This window comes from Hyla sarda, chromosome 4, assembly GCF_029499605.1.
Source record: "Hyla sarda isolate aHylSar1 chromosome 4, aHylSar1.hap1, whole genome shotgun sequence".
NCBI lineage: Eukaryota > Metazoa > Chordata > Amphibia > Anura > Hylidae > Hyla > Hyla sarda.
The window spans coordinates 356,691,558-356,710,521 of NC_079192.1; the positions used below are offsets into that span (position 1 = coordinate 356,691,558).

The following is an 18,964-nucleotide window of genomic DNA, read 5'->3' on the forward strand; positions in this document are numbered from 1 at the left end:
CCTGCATATGGCACATATGTTCTGCTGGCAGCTCTTTGCAGGGCATCCTGCGCGCCCCATGTGCCTTTCCAGCCTTAGTGCATATATTTTCTCACAAAACGAAAATAAAAGAAATAAAATAATATAATAATAAAAATGTATATTTGAAATATTTATTCCTTGGCCACTCGCACCTTCTCGTGTGGTTTGGCACCCCCTTGTGGCCCACTTTCGCTTGAGGTGTCCCTCTGGCATCCCTAGCCTGCTGTAGGCAAACCGCTGTGGCGAGTTGTTGCTAGAGCTTCAGTTTTCCGCATGACCTACTATTACGTTGGTTCACCTGCCATACTCTTTTCACACTGTGGATGGTGGTTCTGGTATAACCCACACTGCCATGGGGTAGTTCCGAGTGAGTCTCCTCGGGTGGCCTTTCTATTATGCACCACATGCTGGTTTCTAGGGTTCCCTACTTTCCTGATTCCTCTCTGCATACCTGTTACTGTCTGGCTGGGATCTCTCTTCGCTGTGTGTTTCCGTATGTGGGACCGGCATGGCCATGGTCCCTATGCCACATAACCAGACACTGTATGCTTTTCTGGTGGTCTAGGTCATCACCTCAGTTTCTGCCCATGCCGCGGTGGCAGTCTGGTGTCTCTTCTGGGTGACCTTCGGCAAAGTGTATCTTTGTGGGTTCATGGGACCTTTTCTACCTGTAAGGTCCAACGGTGTCTGCATTTTTCCTACTCCACATACATTCTTTTTCTCTTGATTCTGCGCCTGCAGTCTTGGTGTGTGGTACCATCAGTAAATCAGGTATGGTTTATTTTTCTGCAGACTCTGCTCCAGGGACTTTCTCAGTCACAGCAGCATCACTCTGTTCCCCTTCCTGGAGTTGCACTGTTGGCCTGCTATAGGCATACCTCTCTTCCTTCAGGTCCCTTGGAGGTCTGTGGTTTCTTTTGTGTAGGCTGTCTTGGTACCCCACTACTCGTGAGGTACAATGTCTGTGTTCCTCCGTATGATAAGGCCGCTCTGTCAGGTAGAGGGCCCCCCCCCCTTTCCTTCTGTTCAGTGGGGTGTGCCTCAGGGCTTCCTGGGATTTGTTTCCGCAGTTCTGTTGAGCACTTTGGTTCTGGCATGGTGCCTGCTGGGGCGACAGTCACTTCTGCCCCTCCCTATACCTCCAGGTACCTCCTGAGTGGTTTTGGCACCTATTCTGCTGCCATAGTCATCGTCCGGACTGGCTCTCTATTCGGCTTGTAAGTTTGCCCAGCTCCAATGTGCAGGATTCCTATCCCCCTGGGGGGGACACGAGGTGGCTCCTCCATGCAGTGATGGGTTGTCGCTGGGGCCTGGCGGCTACATTCTCCCAGTTCTGGTCCGTGGCTGTGGGTCAGCATTTCCCTGCTCCTACTGTGCCTGGTGCACTTGCCACTTCCCTTTCCACAGGGGGTACGGGTATTGGGGTGCTTTGCATGGTCAGTACCTGAGGTTCATCTCAGTCACCCTTGTTTTCCCTCTTGGGGGACTATTTTTGTGGAGCTTTTTCTGCAGGCAGGATGCCATCTCTCTGGTCCCACTATACAGTGGTCCCTCAAGTTACAATATTAATTGGTTCCAGGACGACCATTGTATGTTGAGACCATAACGTCTATGGAAACCTGGTAATTGGTTCTGAAGCCCCAAAATGTCATCCAAAAAATAGGAAAAGGTGAGGATTAAAGAGAAATAAGTAGATAACTAATACAGATAAAGAAAATCCTTACATATAAAAGAAAGATCTCCTGGGAGCTGTAAATCACTGTCTGTCAGTGTTTCCCAACCAGGGTGCCTCCAGCTGTTTTTTTTTTTTTTTTTTTAAATGGGAGCAATCACCAGAGTTTTTACTGTCTAGGCTTGTGTGCATCCTGTCCAACTTTGCAGCCTGGCTCTCTTCCTGTTTCTTGGTTACCTATTGCTGCTCACGCAGCATTGACTCTCTCCTCTGGAGGAGTTTATCTTGTATGGCCGGCGACAGCTGATCTTGCCACCGTCCGTTGTTCGGGTCCTGCTATTGCTCTTCTCCTCCCTTCGCACAATCTCCCTGGAAAGGTGTGTTCTTCCTTCCCGTTTGCCTGTGTCAGTTGTACTTCGGAGTGCCCTGGTCTGCGCGGACCACTGGGATCCAAGACCGGTAGTCCTTGGCTTGGTCTCTGTCCTAGGATGCTGTGGCGTGCCTTCCTTTCTGGCGGCTCTTCTGGTCTTGGGACCTTGTTTATGGTTGAGGTCTCGGGCATGTGTAGTGATCCAGCCCTGGCTCCTCCACGATCCCTGTGTGATTGTTTGGTACTTCACTTCTTCATTCTCCACATGGAAGTTTGTCGTCCAGAGAGTTTTCGCGGATGTCTGTTTTTCCTTATTTTTCACGTATGAGTCTTCTGGGTGGCTCAGGATCCTCCATTTTTTCATATCTGCCACTCCAGTGTTCTGGTATGTTCCCTTTCGAAGTGTTCTGCTTGTTCCTTGACAGTTTACAGGTTTGTTTTCTGGGTGAATCAGACCTCTATAGTTTCCATTTCGGTCTCTCCGGTGACCGGGATGCCCCTTTTCTGGGCGATCTGCTCCTTCGTTCGGGGTTCATTCCTCCTGAGTTAGAGGGCCTTCCAGTCATCCGGATTACACCAGCCTGGCTACGGTCTCCTTCAGGGTACTCAAGGTGGGCACCTGGGACAGGTGTTTTTGAGTCTGCATCTGTTTAGGTCTTTGTTCTCATGCACCAGACCTTTCGTGTCTCTCTTTATGGCCCGTGGACAGAGGATCTTCCGGGAGCCCAATTTCTGGGCCTGGATTGTCTCTGGGACTTGTCCGCAGGCCTTGTGGACACATGAATTCAGTCTCGGGACTGATTCCTTTTCTCTGGTGGTTTTTTCACACCCTTGGGGACTGCTTAGGTACGTCCCATCAGTAAGGTGTCCCCCAATGAAGAGCGACCGAGAAGATTTGTTTTTTGTACTCAACGTAAAATCTTTCTCGTATCCTTAATTGGGGGACACCGCACCCACCCTTTTCGTCCGGATAATCCTATCCTGTTGTCGTCGTCCGTCCTCGTGTTCCCCCCCCCCCCCCCTCCCCCGAGATTCTTTTCTAGGGTCTTTCAGACATGTCCTTGGTTGACTTCTACTGCTTTGACAAAACTGGTTACCTCACTTCCAGTGGGTGGGTATATCCTGTCGGGGAGGAGCAGACTTTTTTACCTAGTGGCTAGAGCATATACCTTTTAGGGATGTAAGAAAAAATCGATTTGCGCGATTATCGCGATTTTTTTTTTCCATTTGCCGATACTGAATCGATTCAAAATATTTTTGAATCGATTCTTTTAGGGATGTGGAATTTTTATCTCCTGACGCCCGGAACAGCATGTCCCGGGCATCAGGAGATAAAAGTTCCACATTTGTGGAGCCGGGCAGGCCGGATCTGACGCGGCAGCGCTCTGGATGTATGGAGCGGGCTCCGACTCGTGCCCGCTCCGTACTCTGCGACCCCGCGGCTGGCTATTAAAGGAGTAGTCCGGCGCACATTTTTCTCTTTTTTTTTTTTTTTTTTTTTTTTTTTTTCCGTCCGGGCTGCAAAATAAAAGAAAATGCACTTTCTCTTACCTGCCAACGAGCGCCCGGAGCTCCGGTACAGGTGTTCGGTCCCCGGGCTGTATTCTTCTTACTTCCTGTTAGCCCGGTACTTCACGCGGAGCTTCAGCCTATCACTGGCTGAGGCGGGACTTCGCTGCGGCCGGTGATAGGCTGAAGCTCCGTGTGACGTGTCGGGCTAACGGGAAGTAAGAAGAATACAGCCCGGGGACCGAACACTTGTACCGGAGCTCCGGGGGCTCGTTGGCAGGTAAGACAAAGTGCGTGTTCTTTTATTTTGCAGCCCTGACGGGATAGAATGAGAAAAGTGAGCGTTGGACTACTAGATCGCCGCTGTCAAAACTGACAGCGACGTCTATTGGGATCTATGAATGCTCCCAGGTGGGCGATGTATCGGGATATATCGTGATGTATCGTCATCTAGACGGTATCGCGATATATCGGGATATATCGAATCGCCACACTGGTATCGCGATTCGAATCATATCGCCAAATTCTTGGCGATTCACACCCCTAATACCTATCAGTAAGGTTATAGCTCACATAGGGGGCTATAACACTGCACGCATTGAACTTTTACATTGATCAATGGTTTCTCATAGGAAACCTCTGATCAATGATTCTGCCGCTTGACTGCTCATGCCAGGATCTCAGGCACTGAGCAGTCATTCGGCGATCGGACACCAGGAGGCAAGGTATGGTACCCTCCTGCTGTGTCACGGCTGTTCAGGATGCCGCGATTTTGCAGCGAACAGCCCCCTGAGCTAACTGGCAATTGTTTACTTTCACTTTAGACATGGCGTTCAACTTTGAAGGGTTAATAGCGCGCGGCAGCGCTATTAGCCACGGGTCCCGGCCGTTGTTAGAGACCGGACCCAACCCGCTATGACTCTGGTACGCCCTTGGACCTTAACAGGTTAAATTCTGTGAGTGGTGTAGTTTCCAAAATGAGGTCACGTGGTGGTGGGGGGGTCCACTGTTCTTGCACCATGGGGCTTTGTAAAGGCACATGGCCCCCGACTTCCATTCCAACCCAATTCTCCCTCCAAAAGCCCAATGGCACCCATTCTGAGCATTCGCCCGCAAAGCTGGATTACAAATTTTTTTTTTTCTTGTGAAAATGAAAAATTTGGGGTGACACCAGCATTTTATTGAGAAAATAATAATTTATATTTTTACGTCCCAATTTTACGAAGGTTCGTCAATCGCCCGTGGGGTGTTAAGGCTCATTGTACCCCTTGTTAGGTTCCTTAAGGGGTGTAGTTTCCAAAATAGTATGCCATGTGTTTTTTCTTTACTGTTCTGACATCATGGGGGCTTCCTAAATGGGACATGCCCCATGCCCCCCCAAAACCATTTAATCAAAATTCGCCCTCCAAAAGCCCAATGTCACTCCTTCCCTTCTGAGCCCTCCAGTTCACCCACAGAGTGCTTTACATCCACATGAGGTATTTCCTTACTCGAGAAAATGAATTAAAGGGGTACTCCGGTGCTTACACATCTTGTCCCCTATCCAAAGGATAGGGGATAAGATGCCTGATCACGGGGGTCCCGCAGCTTGGGATCCGTGATCATGCATGCGGCACCCCATTTGTAATCGGTTCCCGGAGCGTGTTCGCTCCGGGTCTGATTACGGTCGACCGCAGGGCCTGCGGCGTGTGACGTCACGCTCCGCCCCTCAATGCAAGCCTAGGGGAGGGGGCGTGATAGCTATCACTCCCCCTCCCATAGGCTTGCATTGAGGGGCAGGGCGTGACGTCACACGCCGCCGGCTCTGCGGTCGACCGTAATCAGACCCGGAGTGAACACGCTCCGGGGACTGATTACAAACTGGGTGCCGCGTGCATGATCACGGGCGTCCCCAGCTGCGGGACTCCCGCAATCAGGCATCTTATCCCCTATCCTTTGGATAGGGGATAAGATGTCTAAGCACCGGAGTACCCCTTTAAGTTTTGGGGGGCCTTTGAAAAAAAAATGGGGCTACAATAACATTTTAGTGTAGAAGAAGAAAAATATTTTAAATTTTTTTAAGATTTTTATTTTTCTCCTCCACTTTGCTGCTATTCCTGTGAAACACCTAAAGGGTTAAAAAAAAAATTTGAATGAAATTTTGAATACTTTGAGGGGTGCATTTTTTTATAATGGCATCCATTATTGGGGGTTTCCAACATAAAGACCCTCAAATTCACTTCTAAACTTAACTGGTGAAAATAACTGCAGCCGGTACATAGACAAGCTCAGCACTGCTCACTGGCAGTCTGGTGTTCCAGATGATTATAAGGTGACTGCAGCCATACCGATGTTCTTCTTTTCTTACTAATAAAAAACACTTTTATCCAAAAGTCAGGCACAGTTAGATAGGCATGGCTTGGGTTTCACCAAACCCTGCTGTTGCTGCCACACCTATCTTGCCTTCCAGCGCTGGTACCGCTGTGTCTTACTACAGTGCATCCACAGCACATGCGCCCGTCCCTTGTGCCAGCACGTCCTAAGCTGACAGAGCAAGCACTCACTCTTGACGTCTGTGCGCATATGCTGTACTAGAGGCAGACTCTTGGCCACTCACTGCCTCTATAGTACAGCACACGCTCACTGAGCGCATACAGGCGTCGAGCGCACGTTAGAGCCGACGGGATGAGCACATTGGCTGTGGATGCACTGTGCACTAAGACACAGCGATCCCAGTGCTGGAAGGCAGGATAGGAGTGGTGGTGGGGCTTGGCGAACACTAAGCCACTCCTATCTGACTGTGCCTGACTTCTGGATAAAAGGTGTTTATTAGTAAGAAAACAACAAATAGCAATAAAGGTATGGCAGCAGTCACCTAATGATCTGGAACACCATTATAGTGGTCTGGGGGGGTCAAAATAGGATAGCCATAGCAAAGTAGTGATCAGTGTTATCGTTGCTCCTTTACTACTGTCTTCCATGGCTGGCTCCAGTAAAGAGCCAATCGGACTGCACAGACCACAGTAAGAGACCTCCGGCGTCCTTTCAACTGATTGGGACACCGTGATTTATTTGCGGTGATCCCGATCAGCATCCCTGAGCTAACCGGCAGTTAACTTCCAGACTTTTAGACACTGCTAAAAGGTTAATGCGGGTCCCGGCTATGACATGCACTCAGCTGCAGAGCGCTCGGCATAGCTCGGGAGTGGGTGCAGGGGGCACAGGGGAGTTGATCCATGCGGAGAGTGCAGGTGTCTTACTGCACCTCAGTGATACCTGCCGGCAGGAGTCCCTCATGCAGGTATTCGGGGACATTTGCACAAGTAAAAGAACTGGTGCAAATGTCCAGTATAGCTACTAGGGATCGACCGATTATCGGTATGGCCGATATTATCGGCCGATAATCACGATTTTGGGCATTATCGGCAATTACCTTGATAAGCCGATAATGCCCCGCCCCCACCGCACTGTGACGTCCCCCCGATCCACCGCACCGTGACCGACCGCCACCTGTAGTGCTGGGCGGTATACCGGTCGGGCCCCTCCCCCACCCTCCGAGTCAATAAAAAAAAAATTTAAACTTTCCCGTAATGGGGGTGGTCCGGGCCATCCATCATGTAGTGTCCGGCGGCATTCCGGGTGGAGGGTGCACCGGTCCGGGCTGTCCTTCTCCGGGGGTCCTCTTCTCCACTCCGGGCAGGCTCCGGCCTAGTATGCTGCATAGACGCCGTGACCGGTGCACCCTCCACCCGGAATGCCGCCGGACACTACAGGAAAGGAGGATGGATGGCCCGGACCACCCTGACAGGTAGGGGGAGAGAAGCGGGTGGTGGTGGTGGTGGCGGCGGCGGCCTATGGCACCGCAAAAGCCACCGCAGTGCATTGATTTAAAGCACCCGCTTTAAATCAATGCTCTGCAGCGGTGTCGAGGGGGGATAAATAGCCGATAACTTATATCGGAATATCGGTATGTTATCGGCTATCGGCCCTAACCTCCACCGATTATCTGTATCTGCCCTAAGAAAACGATATCGGTCGATCCCTAATATGTACCTGTACCTGTATCAGGATATCCCTAGTTAATTGTTCTCCAATTTTGATCTCTAGTGTAGATCACCTGCAAATAGACGAGCTAAGTGCTGAAGCAGGGAATGAAGCACGCTGCTGCTCTGTTCTGACTTTATCATGTGACTGGGGGGGGGGGGGGGGGGTTGTCTCGGCACTGAGATGCCAACCAATCAAATCTTTCGACATTTACTGTTTTATTTTACTGTTTACATGAACATTTACATTATTCATGCTAGGACTGTAACACTTTTATTTCTTGATATACAGCTCTGAAGCAATTAAAGGATCAGTTATTGGAATAGATTTGGGAACAACAAATTCCTGTGTTGCTGTCATGGAAGGCAAGCAAGCCAAGGTAACATTAAAGGGTTGCATGAACTGTGTATACTGAATGGATTTTAGTGACCCCTCTCTTTAAATCTGTTCAAGCAGAATATACTGGGTTAGGCTAGAATTCCACTGAGGTTTTTCATGCAAAAAATACCAATAAAAAAAACCCATTTAGCCGCACTGCTTTTTTTCTGTGAAAAAATGCCGCGGCCAGATGTTAGCTGCAAGTCAATAGTGAACTGCAAAATGCCAGATCCACTTGGAATTTTTCATTTTGGCATCTTTTTGGCACAAAATTTTTATTTTTTAGAACACTTTTTATTAACTTTTAAACAGGGATCAATTTGTGGGCGGACAGAGAAATAAAAATCTAGCCGGCAATATAAAAAATGTAGAAAGGGGCAATTTAACTGTAAAAATATATTTATAATTTAGTGTAAATTAGTGATGTATTTTAATTACCGTATAAGTCGAGTTTTTCAGCATGATTTTTCGTGCTGAAAACGCCCCCTCGGCTTATACTCGAGTGAACTCTCCACCTGTCAATCCCTTCTCAGTAGTCTTCAACCTGCGGACCTCCAGATGTTGCAAAACTACAAATCCGGGCGTTCTGGGAGTAGTAGTTTTGAAACATCTGGAGGTCCGCAGGTTGAAGACCACTGAGGGATTGACAGGCGATGATGATGATGATGATGATGATGATGATGGGGGGGGGGGGGGGTAGTACTACTACTCCCAGCATGGAACAGATTGTTCCATGATGCGAGTAATAGTACCTGTACTAATAGACCACAGTGGGTGTCACTTCTGACACCCGCTGGGATCCTCTGGTATAAGCTATAGAATCCAGCAACTGGCCTCACTTCTCCACTCCACTGCCCGCACTATACTCCGCTGTAACGTGAAGTTCATATTTCCCGCTGAGAGCTGTGATTGGCCAGATATTGGTGGTCACTCACAGCTCTCGGTGGCATATACGAATCTCCACATCACAGCAGAGTATAGTGCAGACGGGACCAGACAAGTGCAGCTGCCGCCTGTTGCTATAGCTTATACCAGAGGATTGTAGCTTGTGTCAGGAGTGACACCCGCTGTGATCAGACCTTAACTGCAAGTACTACTACTCCCACCATGGAGCGCACACTGCTCCATGCTGAAAGCTGTAGTACCTGCATTAATAGACAGATCGGAATGGGTGTCAGAAGTGACACCCGGGCCATCTGTCTTGGTACAAATACTACAGCTCCCAGCATGGAGCAGAGTGCTCCATTTTGGGAGCAGTAGTACCTGCAGTAAGGGAAAGATCGCAGCAGGTGTCACTCCTGACACCTGATGAAATCGTCCTGATGTGAATTTCGTGACTCAGCTGTACTGCTGCTACAGAGTCGGGAGAACAGTTGAGTTGTATATCAACTGCCCGGAAAGAACTTGGTGAGCCTGCAATGTGTATACAGTATACACATTGCTGGCTCACTTAACCCCTTGCTGAGCTGTGCGCTATGCGCCAGCCCAGCAAGGTAAAAAGTTAACTTACACTGCTGAACAGTGTAGGTTAACCCTTTGGACGGTATACACTATATAAAGCTATCTATAGATAGCTGTGTATACAGAAGATAAAGTCTCGGCTGGGTCTGTGTAGCTCGGCCCCCTAGTGATCAACTGGAGGCACACTGTGTGAAAACACTACCATGGGGGCTAAAAAAAATAAAAAATTGTGAAGAAAAATAAATTAAGATTGAATGTAAATAAGCCCCCTCCCCTAGATAAGTTTAAATTCCCCCTCCACCTCCTTTCCCCCATTTTTGAATAAAAATAAACAAACCTAAACCGATTAAAATATGTTAATGAAACTGGCGTAAATGTAAAAAAAAAATAAGTCCAGAATTGCCTTTTTTTTTTCTTTCTCACTTCATATAGCAGGGAAAATAGTAATCGAAAAGTCCCATTAAAACAAATGGTGCCAATAAAAAATACAGATGACTGTGCAAAAAAAAAACCACAAATATTTTAAAAATAAGGTTTTAGGGGTCAGATGGGGATATTTTAAAGTACTCCAGTGCAGTAAAACTTAACGCCATCCAAATGATAGGGGATAAGTTTTAGATCACGGGGGTGTTGGGACCGCTGGGACCCTCTGATCCTCTGCATGGCACCCTGGCAGCCTACAGGAAGGGCATCCTGTGGGGTCTACACCCCCCCCCCCTCCTTCCTACTGGACTGCCGATGCGCCATGCAGGAGATCGTGGGGGGTACATTTTACTGCACTGGAGTAGTCCAATCTTTTCCTATATTATGTTATTATGAAAGGAAGAGGTTATATTAAGATCGCATATTGAAATCGCAATATTTACCTCCATAATCTCAATCGCACATTTTCCCCAAATCGTGCAACCTTAATTCATACCCTTGTCTGTGTGATGTGCAATGAGATCTTTGTTTTTGCAGGTACTGGAAAATGCAGAAGGTGCCAGGACCACTCCTTCTGTTGTTGCTTTTTCTGCAGATGGGGAGCGCTTGGTAGGAATGCCTGCAAAACGCCAGGCAGTTACGAATCCCAGCAACACTCTATATGCTACAAAACGTCTTATTGGTCGTCGATTTGATGATCCTGAGGTTCAGAAAGACATGTAAGTATGCTCTTAATGGTTGGTTAGTGTTCCACAAAGTTATATATGCAGCACACATTGATGTCTGTAAAATTACATCCTAACTCAATTATGAAATATGGCCATAAAATTATAAATATTTTAAAATGATCAAAATTATGACCTGGTGAATAGCAGAAAAATCTAATGGATACAATTCACATCTGAGCTGACTAGTTCCTCAGATGGAAAGGAGGAGAAAAAAACAACCGGGCGCTCCCTGTGTGGTATTTTTTGGAAAAGTGAAAATGAAAATACCCGCCACCAACACCCAAGGTGGCATGCTGACCTTGAGTCGATTGTACACAATGGTGGTGAGAAGGAATGGCGACAGTCTGCTGCTCTCACCCCTTATTATTCAGTCTTCCCAAGGGGGACGGACAAGAATGCAAAGTAGGAGGAGTAAAAATGGGGGGGTATTTTGAGAGCGCTACTGTCAGATGGCGATGGGCAAAATCAAGAAACGGTATGAGCCTGCCCGCAGGAACTCGGGCTAGGATTACACAAATTTATGGTTGTGAACCTGAGGAAGGCGCCAGCGAGCGCCGAAACGCGTTGTGCTGTTTTTACTTCGTGACTTATTTTATCAATAAGTTAGTCCTGCATAAGTGCTGGCTCATACCGTTTCTTGATTTTGACCATCGCCATCTGACAGTAGCGCTCTCAAAATACCCCCCCATTTTTACTCCTCCTACTTTGTAGTTCCTCAGATGTCATTTTTGACATGAGATGACATTAACACTAAGGAGGTAGTTTTGTAATACTTAAAGGAGTACTCTGGTGCAGAGTATTCCTGCTCCTTCCTGCCCGGGCTGCAAAATAAATGAAAATAAACCATCTCACCCCCCTGGGTTCCCCTGAAGCGCCACTACAGCTGATCTGTCTGTCCGGTCCATCCTCTTCATACTTCCGGGTGTAACGAAGAGTCACATGGCGCTCAGCCTATCGCCGGCCGCCGCGTTGCTCTGCCTCGGCCCATAATAGGCTGAGCGCCATGTGACGCTTCGTTACACCCAGAAGTATGCAGACGGACCGGAGGACCTTCCCCCCCCCACACCACCATGTTCTCTTAAATTGGTTGACTGGGGTTCATTTTTTTTTTTTTTTTTTGTGCCCTTTTCCACTTATGTTTTCCAGCCAGGTTAGCCCTCTGTCTGGGTCTGTGTTCCTTGGAGTTCATTTCCTACCTCCTTCCAGGATGGTTCTGGCCCATCTGGCTTCCTAGTCTACTTATTCTTGTCTCCCTATATGGACCATGGGTTTGGAGTCTCTACCACAGCCTCTCTTCCTTTTGGCGTCCCAGTCCATAGTCATGGACTGGGGATCTTCTGAGAGCTCAGTTTCTGGGCCTTGGTTATCTCTGGCCTGGGTTTTCGTCAGCAGGCCTTACGGTCGAGTGGGTTCCGTCTCGAGACTGATTCCACTTTCGCTGTTGGTGGTTCATTCCACCCAAGGGGACTGCTTTTGGTACGGCCCATCAGTATAGGTGTCCCCCAAATGAAGAACAGAGCGACCGAGAAAAGGATATCTTTTTGTACTCGCCATAAAATCTTTCTCGTAGCCTTCATTGGGGGACACCGCACCCACCCATTAATGGATTCCTTTCCAGGGTCCTTCAGACCTATTTCTTTGTCTGCTTCTCCTAATGCTTTGTGACAAAGCTGATTACCTCACTTCCAGTGGGCGGGCATGTCCTGCCAGGGAGGAGCAGACAACCCCCCCCCCCCTTGTGTCAGCGCCTCTTAGTGGCAAGAGCATATACTAATCAGTATAGGTGTCCTCCAGTGAAGTCTACGAGAGAGAGACTTTACAAAGTACAAAAAACTCCGTATTTATTTTTATTTTTTTTGGTGGGTTAGGGCAGGAAGTAAAGCACCACTTTCAGCACACAAAATAAAAGTATTCAAGCACCGCACAAGCACCTCCGATGCCGAAATGTTAAGCCACAACCCCCAACCCTTGCTACTTACCCTGTGCCCCATGGTAGTACGAGTGACCCTGGCGCTTATACTAAGTTTACTGGTACCCCTTACTGGTGAACTTGTCTGGATTTAGAAGACTGACGTCGTCGGGTTCACTGAAATAGACCTCCTCCCTATTTTTATTTTTTTCTCGTGTTTTAAAAAGCACACAGGGTCAGGCCAGAGCTGCAGTTGGCTCCTTTTGCGCCAAAGGCAAGAACAGAAAATTGTGACGCTCCCCCCCCCCCCCCCCCCCGGTGATACGGGCACCAGTAGCCATCACCTCCTAGAGTCATTACAGGTCCCAGCATCACCTCGCCCCCCCCCCCCCCCCCCCCCCCCGATTCATTAAGGTCCCAGTATGTGTAACTATACAGGTCCCAGAATCTCCTCTGTCACTAAGTCCATGCAGGGGCTTGTAGTGACACATGAATGTGATTCTGGGTGTTGTAGTTCCCTAGGGAGGTAATGCTGCGCCCTGTAGTGACACTGGGAAGTGCAGGGACTTACAGTAGCAATTATCAGAAGGCCCACCCTCACATTGAACTCCAAAATGTGTTGCGGTGTGTGCTCCAAGGTTCAGGGAGAGCACAGGAGCAGTGCTAAGAGAGCAAAGCCTTGGACGATCCTCGACATGGGAGCAGTGCTAAGAAAGCAAGGCCTTGGAGAGCAAAGCCTTTGGGTGCCCCCTGTCCAGTCCAGCAATCCAGGACTGGGGAAGTGTCTGGCCAAGGCCAGACACACCCTCCAGTCCTGGATTGCTGGACTGGACAGGGGGCACCCAAAGGCTTTGCTCTTAGCACTGCTCCAGCCCCAGCAAAATGGCACTACAGCATGGTGTTCCTGTGGTTCTTAAGGCTGGACAGGCCAGGCAGGTGGTTGGGGCTCAAGCAGGAGCGGGTGGCTGGGACTAGGCAGAGGAGCTGCTATTATCCTGCGTTGTGATGGGATCCTTCTCCTGCTTACTGCTCAGGTGGGACAGGTCCTCGGGAAGTGGCTTACTAACCTGTGCCACCAGAGCAGCTTCTTCCCCAGGGAGAACTTTTTCACTCTCCCTGCTCCTGTGCAAAGCAGCAAGGGCCAGTCTAGCCCTGGCCTCTGTGCTCCCTTGCAGCAACACACCTGGGGAAATAGCCTCATGGGAGCTACAGCACTGTCAGGCAATACAGGCATGGGGATGTCCTGTAAAAGACCCCACTTTACTATATGGCCATGACACGTCCCTGTTTCAAGGCCATTCGGAAATATATACATTACGCTGATAATGCAGCATGTAACCCCGCCTAAAAGTTATCCTGCGTATGACCGCCTGTATGAAAAAAGGCCGGTCAATCGATTTTTATTTTTTTTTATTTTTTATTTTTTTCTTACATCCCTACCTCCTATCCCTGCTATTGGTGGTCTAGATGCGACCACCAATAGCAGATCGGGGGCGGGAGGCTTTACTTTCGGTTTCCCCGTTCTGCCCACCCACAATAGGCGGGGCAGAACGGGGAACTGACAGAGGACTGGTGCCGACATCCACTTACCCCCGGGCGAGGCTGCGGGCGACTATCGGTGGAGGAGATCGGAGTCCGGCGATGTTGTGCGGCTCGCTCTCTGGATCCGACGGAAGGCGATAAGTTGCCTAGCAACATCTGGAGGGTACAGTTTGAGACCACTATACAGTGGTCTCTAATCTGTAACCCTCCAGATGTTGCAAAAGTGCAAATCCCAGCATGCCCAAACAGCTGTCTCTGCATGCTGGGTGTTGTTGTTGTGTACCTCCAGCTGTTGCATAACTACATCTCCCAGCATGCCCTTTGGCGAACAGTACATGCTGGGAGTTGTAGTTTTGCAACAGCTGGAGGCACACTGGTTGGAAAATGCTGAGTTAGGTAACAGAACCTAACTGAAGGTTTTCCAACCAGTGTGCCTCCAGCTGTTGCAAAAGTACAACTCCCAGCATGCACGGTTTGTCAGTGCATGCTGGGAGTTGTAGTTTTGAAATGGCTGGAGGTTTGCCTGCTTCAAGTATGAGCTGCAGCAAATTTTGTCGCAGCGCATACTCCTAGCGGTAAGCTCACTGTAAACTGATGCCAGTGTGAATGTACCCTAAAAACACACTAACACATAATAAAGGGTAAAAAACTACATATTCACCCCCTTACATTGTCCCTCCCAATAAAAATGAAAAACGTATTGTATTGTACGGCAGTGTTTCCAAAACGGAGCCTCCAGCTGTTGCAAAACAACTCCCAGCATTTCCGGACAGCCACTGACTGTCCAGGCATGCTGGGAGCTTAGCAACAGCTGGAGGCACCCTGTTTGGGAATCACTGGCATAGAATACAGTTGTCCACCCCTATGCAATCCCTAATTTAGTCCTCAAATGCGCATGGCGCTCACTTCGGAGTAGGGATCGACCGATTCTCGGTATGGCCGATATTATCTGCCGATAATCACAATTTTGGGCATAATCGGTATCGGCAATTACCTTGCCGATAATGCCCCGCACCGCCCCCACCGCACCGCGACAGCCTACCGCACCGCGTCGCACCACCCACCGTAGTGCTGGGCGGTATACCGGTATAGATTTTTGCCCATACCGCTATACCGGTCGGGCCCCCTCCCCCACCCTCCGAGTTAATAAAAAAATTTAACTTGCCCGTAATGGGGGTGGTCCGGGCCATCCATCCTTCCTGTAGTGTCCGGCGTCATTCCGGGTGGAGGGTGAACCGGTCCGGGCTGTCCTTCTTCTCCGGGGGTCATCTTCTCCACTCCGGGCAGGCTCCGGCCTAGTACGCTGCATAGACGCTGCTGCGCCGTGACGTCAGGTGAGTCGCTGCGCACGGGCGTCACTGCGCAGCAGTGTCTATGCAGCGTACTAGGCCGGAGCCTGCCCGAAGTGGAGAAGGTGACCCCCGGAGAAGGACAGCCCGGACCGGTTCACCCTCCACCCGGAATGCCGCCGGACACTACAGGAAGGAAGAATGGCCCGGACCACCCTGACAGGTAGGGGGAGAGAAGCGGGTGGTGGTGGCAGCCTATGGCCCTGCAAAAACCACTGCAGCGCATTGATTTAAAGCGCCCGCTTTAAATCAATGATCTGCAGCGGTGTCTCGGGGGGATAAATAGCCGATAACTTATACCGGAATATCGGTATAAGTTATCGGCTATCTGCCCTAACCTCCACCGATTATCGGTATCGGCCCTAAAAAAACTATATTGGTCGATCCCTACTTCGGAGCACTGTCGTATTTCAAGGAAACAGTTTATTGCCACATATGGGGTATTCCCGTACTCAAGAGAAATTGCACTACAAATTTTGGGGGCTTTTTCTCCTTTTACCCCTTATGAAAAAGAAAAAAGTTGGGGTCTACATCAGCCTGTTGGGGGGGGGGGGGTGTTAAAAAAAAATAAATAAATAAATAAAAGAGCGAGTGAGAGCGCATTTGTACATTTGAGGCCACAGGGGTGGCTGATTTTGCAGCGCTACTGACATAAACACACAAAAATACCCACATGTGACCCCATTTTGGAAACTACACCCCTGACAGAATGTAACAAGGGGGGTATAGTGAGCCTTAAAGGGGTACTCCGGTGCTTACAAATCTTTTCCCCTATCCAAAGGATAGGGGATAAGATGCCTGATCGCTGGAGTCCCGCCGCTGGGGACCCCTGGGATCTTGCACGCAGCACCCCGTTTGTAATCAGTCCCCGGAGCGTGTTCGCTCCGGTCTGATTACAGGCGACCACCGGGCCGGCGGCGTGTGACGTCACACTTCCGCCCCTTTGTGATGTCACCCTCCACCCCTCAATGCAAGGCTACGGGAGAGGGCGTGATAGCTGTCACTCCCCCTCCCGTAGGCTTGCATTGAGGGGCGGAACGTGACCTCACACGGGGGCGGAGGAGTGAAGTCACACGCCGCCGGCCCTGTGGTTGTCGGTAATCAGTCCCGGAGAGAACACTCCGGGGACTGATTACAAACTGGGTACCGCGGTCAAGATCATGGGAGTCCCGCCACTGGGGACCCCCGGGATCAGGCATCTTATCCCCTATCCTTTGGATAGGGGAAAAGATGTGTAAGCACCGGAGTACGCCTTGAACACCCCACAGGTGTTTGAAGAATTTTCATTAAAGTTGGATGGGAGAATTAGAAAAAAACATTTTTCACTAAAATGCTGGCGTTACCCTAAATTTTTCATTTTCACAAGGGAAAAGAGCCCCCCAAAATTTGTAGCCAAATTTCTTCTGAGTAAGAACATACCCCATATGTGGATGTAAAGTGCTCTGCGGGTGAACTACAATGCTCAGAAGAGAAGGAGCATCATTGGGATTTTAAAGAGAAAATTTGTCTGGAATTGAAGGCCACATGTGTTTTACAAAGCCCCCATGGTACCAGAACAGTGGACCCCCCAACATGTGACCCTATTTTGGAAACTACACCCCTCATGTAATTTAATAAGGGGTGCCGTGAGCATTTACGCCCCACAGGGGTCTGAGATCTTTGGAGCAGTGGTCCGTGAAAATTGTAATTTTTCATTTGCTCAGCCCACTGTTCCAAAGATCTGTCAAACGCCAGTGGGGTGTAAATGCTCACTGCACCCCTTATTAAATTCTGTGAGGGGTGTAGTTTCCAAAATGGGGTCACAAGTGGAGGGGGGGGGGCATCCAATGTTCTTGCACAACGGGGGTCTTTGTAAATACACATGGCCCCTGACTTTCATTCCAAATTCCCTTTTCAAAAGCTTAATGGCGCTCCTCCTCTTCTGAGCATTGTAGTTCGCCAGCAGAGGACTTGACGTCCACACATGGGGTATTTCCATACTCAGAAGAAATGGGGTTACACATTTTGGGGGGAATTTTCTCCTAATTTGGGGGGAAAAAACAGCATTTTATTGAAACTTTTTTTTTTCTCATTTACACATCCAAATTTAACGAAAAGTCATCAAAAACCTGTGGGGTATTAAGGCTCACTGGACCCCTTGTTACGTGCCTTGAGGGGTGTAGTTTCCAAAATAGTATGCCATGTTGGGGTTTTCTGCTGTTCTGGCACCATAGGGGCTTCCTAAATGTGACATGCCCCCCAAAAACCATTTCAGAAAAACTCACTCTCCAAAATCCCATTGTCGCGCCCTCTACTGCGCCCGCCGAACACTTGACATACACATATGAAATATTTCCTTACTCGAGAGAAATTGGGTTACAAATTTTAATAGGATTTTTTTCCCTTTACTTCAAAAACTGGGTCTACAAGAACATGCGAGTGTAAAAAATGAAGATTTTGAATTTTCTCCTTCACTTTGCTGAATTGGGTTACTTACTGAATGTCATTTTGAATACTTTGAGGGGTGCAGTTTTTATAATGGGGTCATTTGTGGCGTATTTCTAATATGAAAGCCCTTCAAATCCACTTCAAACCTGAACTGGTCCATGAAAAATTCCGATTTATAGAAAAATTTATAGAAAAATTGGAAAATTGGTGCTGAACTTTGAAGCCCTTTTGATGTCTTGCAAAAGTAAAAACATGTCAACTTTATGATGCAAACATGAAGTAGACATATTGTATTTGTGTATCGAAATATAATTTATTTAGAATGTCTATTTTCCTTACAAGCAGAGAGTTTCAAAGTTAGAACAATGCAAAATGTAAAATTTTTTCATCAAATTTTGGAATTTTTTTACTAAGAAACGATGCAAGTATCGACACAATTTTACCAATAACTTAAAGTAGAATGTCACGAAAAAACAATCTTGGAATCAGAATGATAGGTAAAAGCATCCCAGAGTTATTAATGCTTAGAGGGGTACTCCGCCCCTAGACATCTTATCCCCTATCCAAAGGATAGGGGATAAGATGTCCGATCACCGCGGTGCCGCTGCTGGGGAGCCCCGGGATCTCCACTGCTGCACCCCGCTGTCATTACAGCACAGAGAGAGTTCGCTCTGCACGTAATGACGCGCAATACAGGGGCCAGAGCATCGTTCCATCACTGCTCAATACAAATGTATGGGAGGGGGCGCGACGGTCGTCACGTCCCCTGCCATAGACTTGCATTAAGGGGACGGGCCGTGATGTCACGAGGGGCGGAGCCATGACTTTACGCTGCTCAGTACCCTGTATCGCATGTCATTACGCACAGAGCGAACTCTCTCTGTGCTGTAATGTTAGCGCAGTGCTGCAGCGGGGATCCCGGGGCTCCCCAGCAGCAGCACCGCGGTCTTTAAAATGAAGGTGGACATATGTGCAAAAAACGCTCTGGTGCTACAGTGAAATTTGGCCTGGTCCTTAAGGGGTTAAGGACTCGGGGTGTACCTGTACATTCGGAGTCCGCTCCCTTTCTATAACGCAGGCCCGTGGCTAATAATGCGCGTCACTGATGGCGGTGCCGTGCACTATTAACCCCTTTTTTTTTTTTTTTCATAA

At 48.7% G+C, this 18,964-nt stretch overlaps 1 protein-coding gene across 1 annotated transcript in view; it reads left to right on the top strand.

Annotated features, from left to right (window-relative positions):
- Nucleotides 1-18,964, top strand: part of HSPA9 (heat shock protein family A (Hsp70) member 9) — a 103,346-nt gene that overhangs the window by 12,666 nt on the left and 71,716 nt on the right. Inside the window, exons 3-4 of the mRNA XM_056516637.1 lie at nucleotides 7,887-7,974; nucleotides 10,395-10,576. Coding sequence (XP_056372612.1) covers nucleotides 7,887-7,974; nucleotides 10,395-10,576 — 270 coding nt within the window. The remainder of the gene's footprint in view (nucleotides 1-7,886; nucleotides 7,975-10,394; nucleotides 10,577-18,964) is intronic.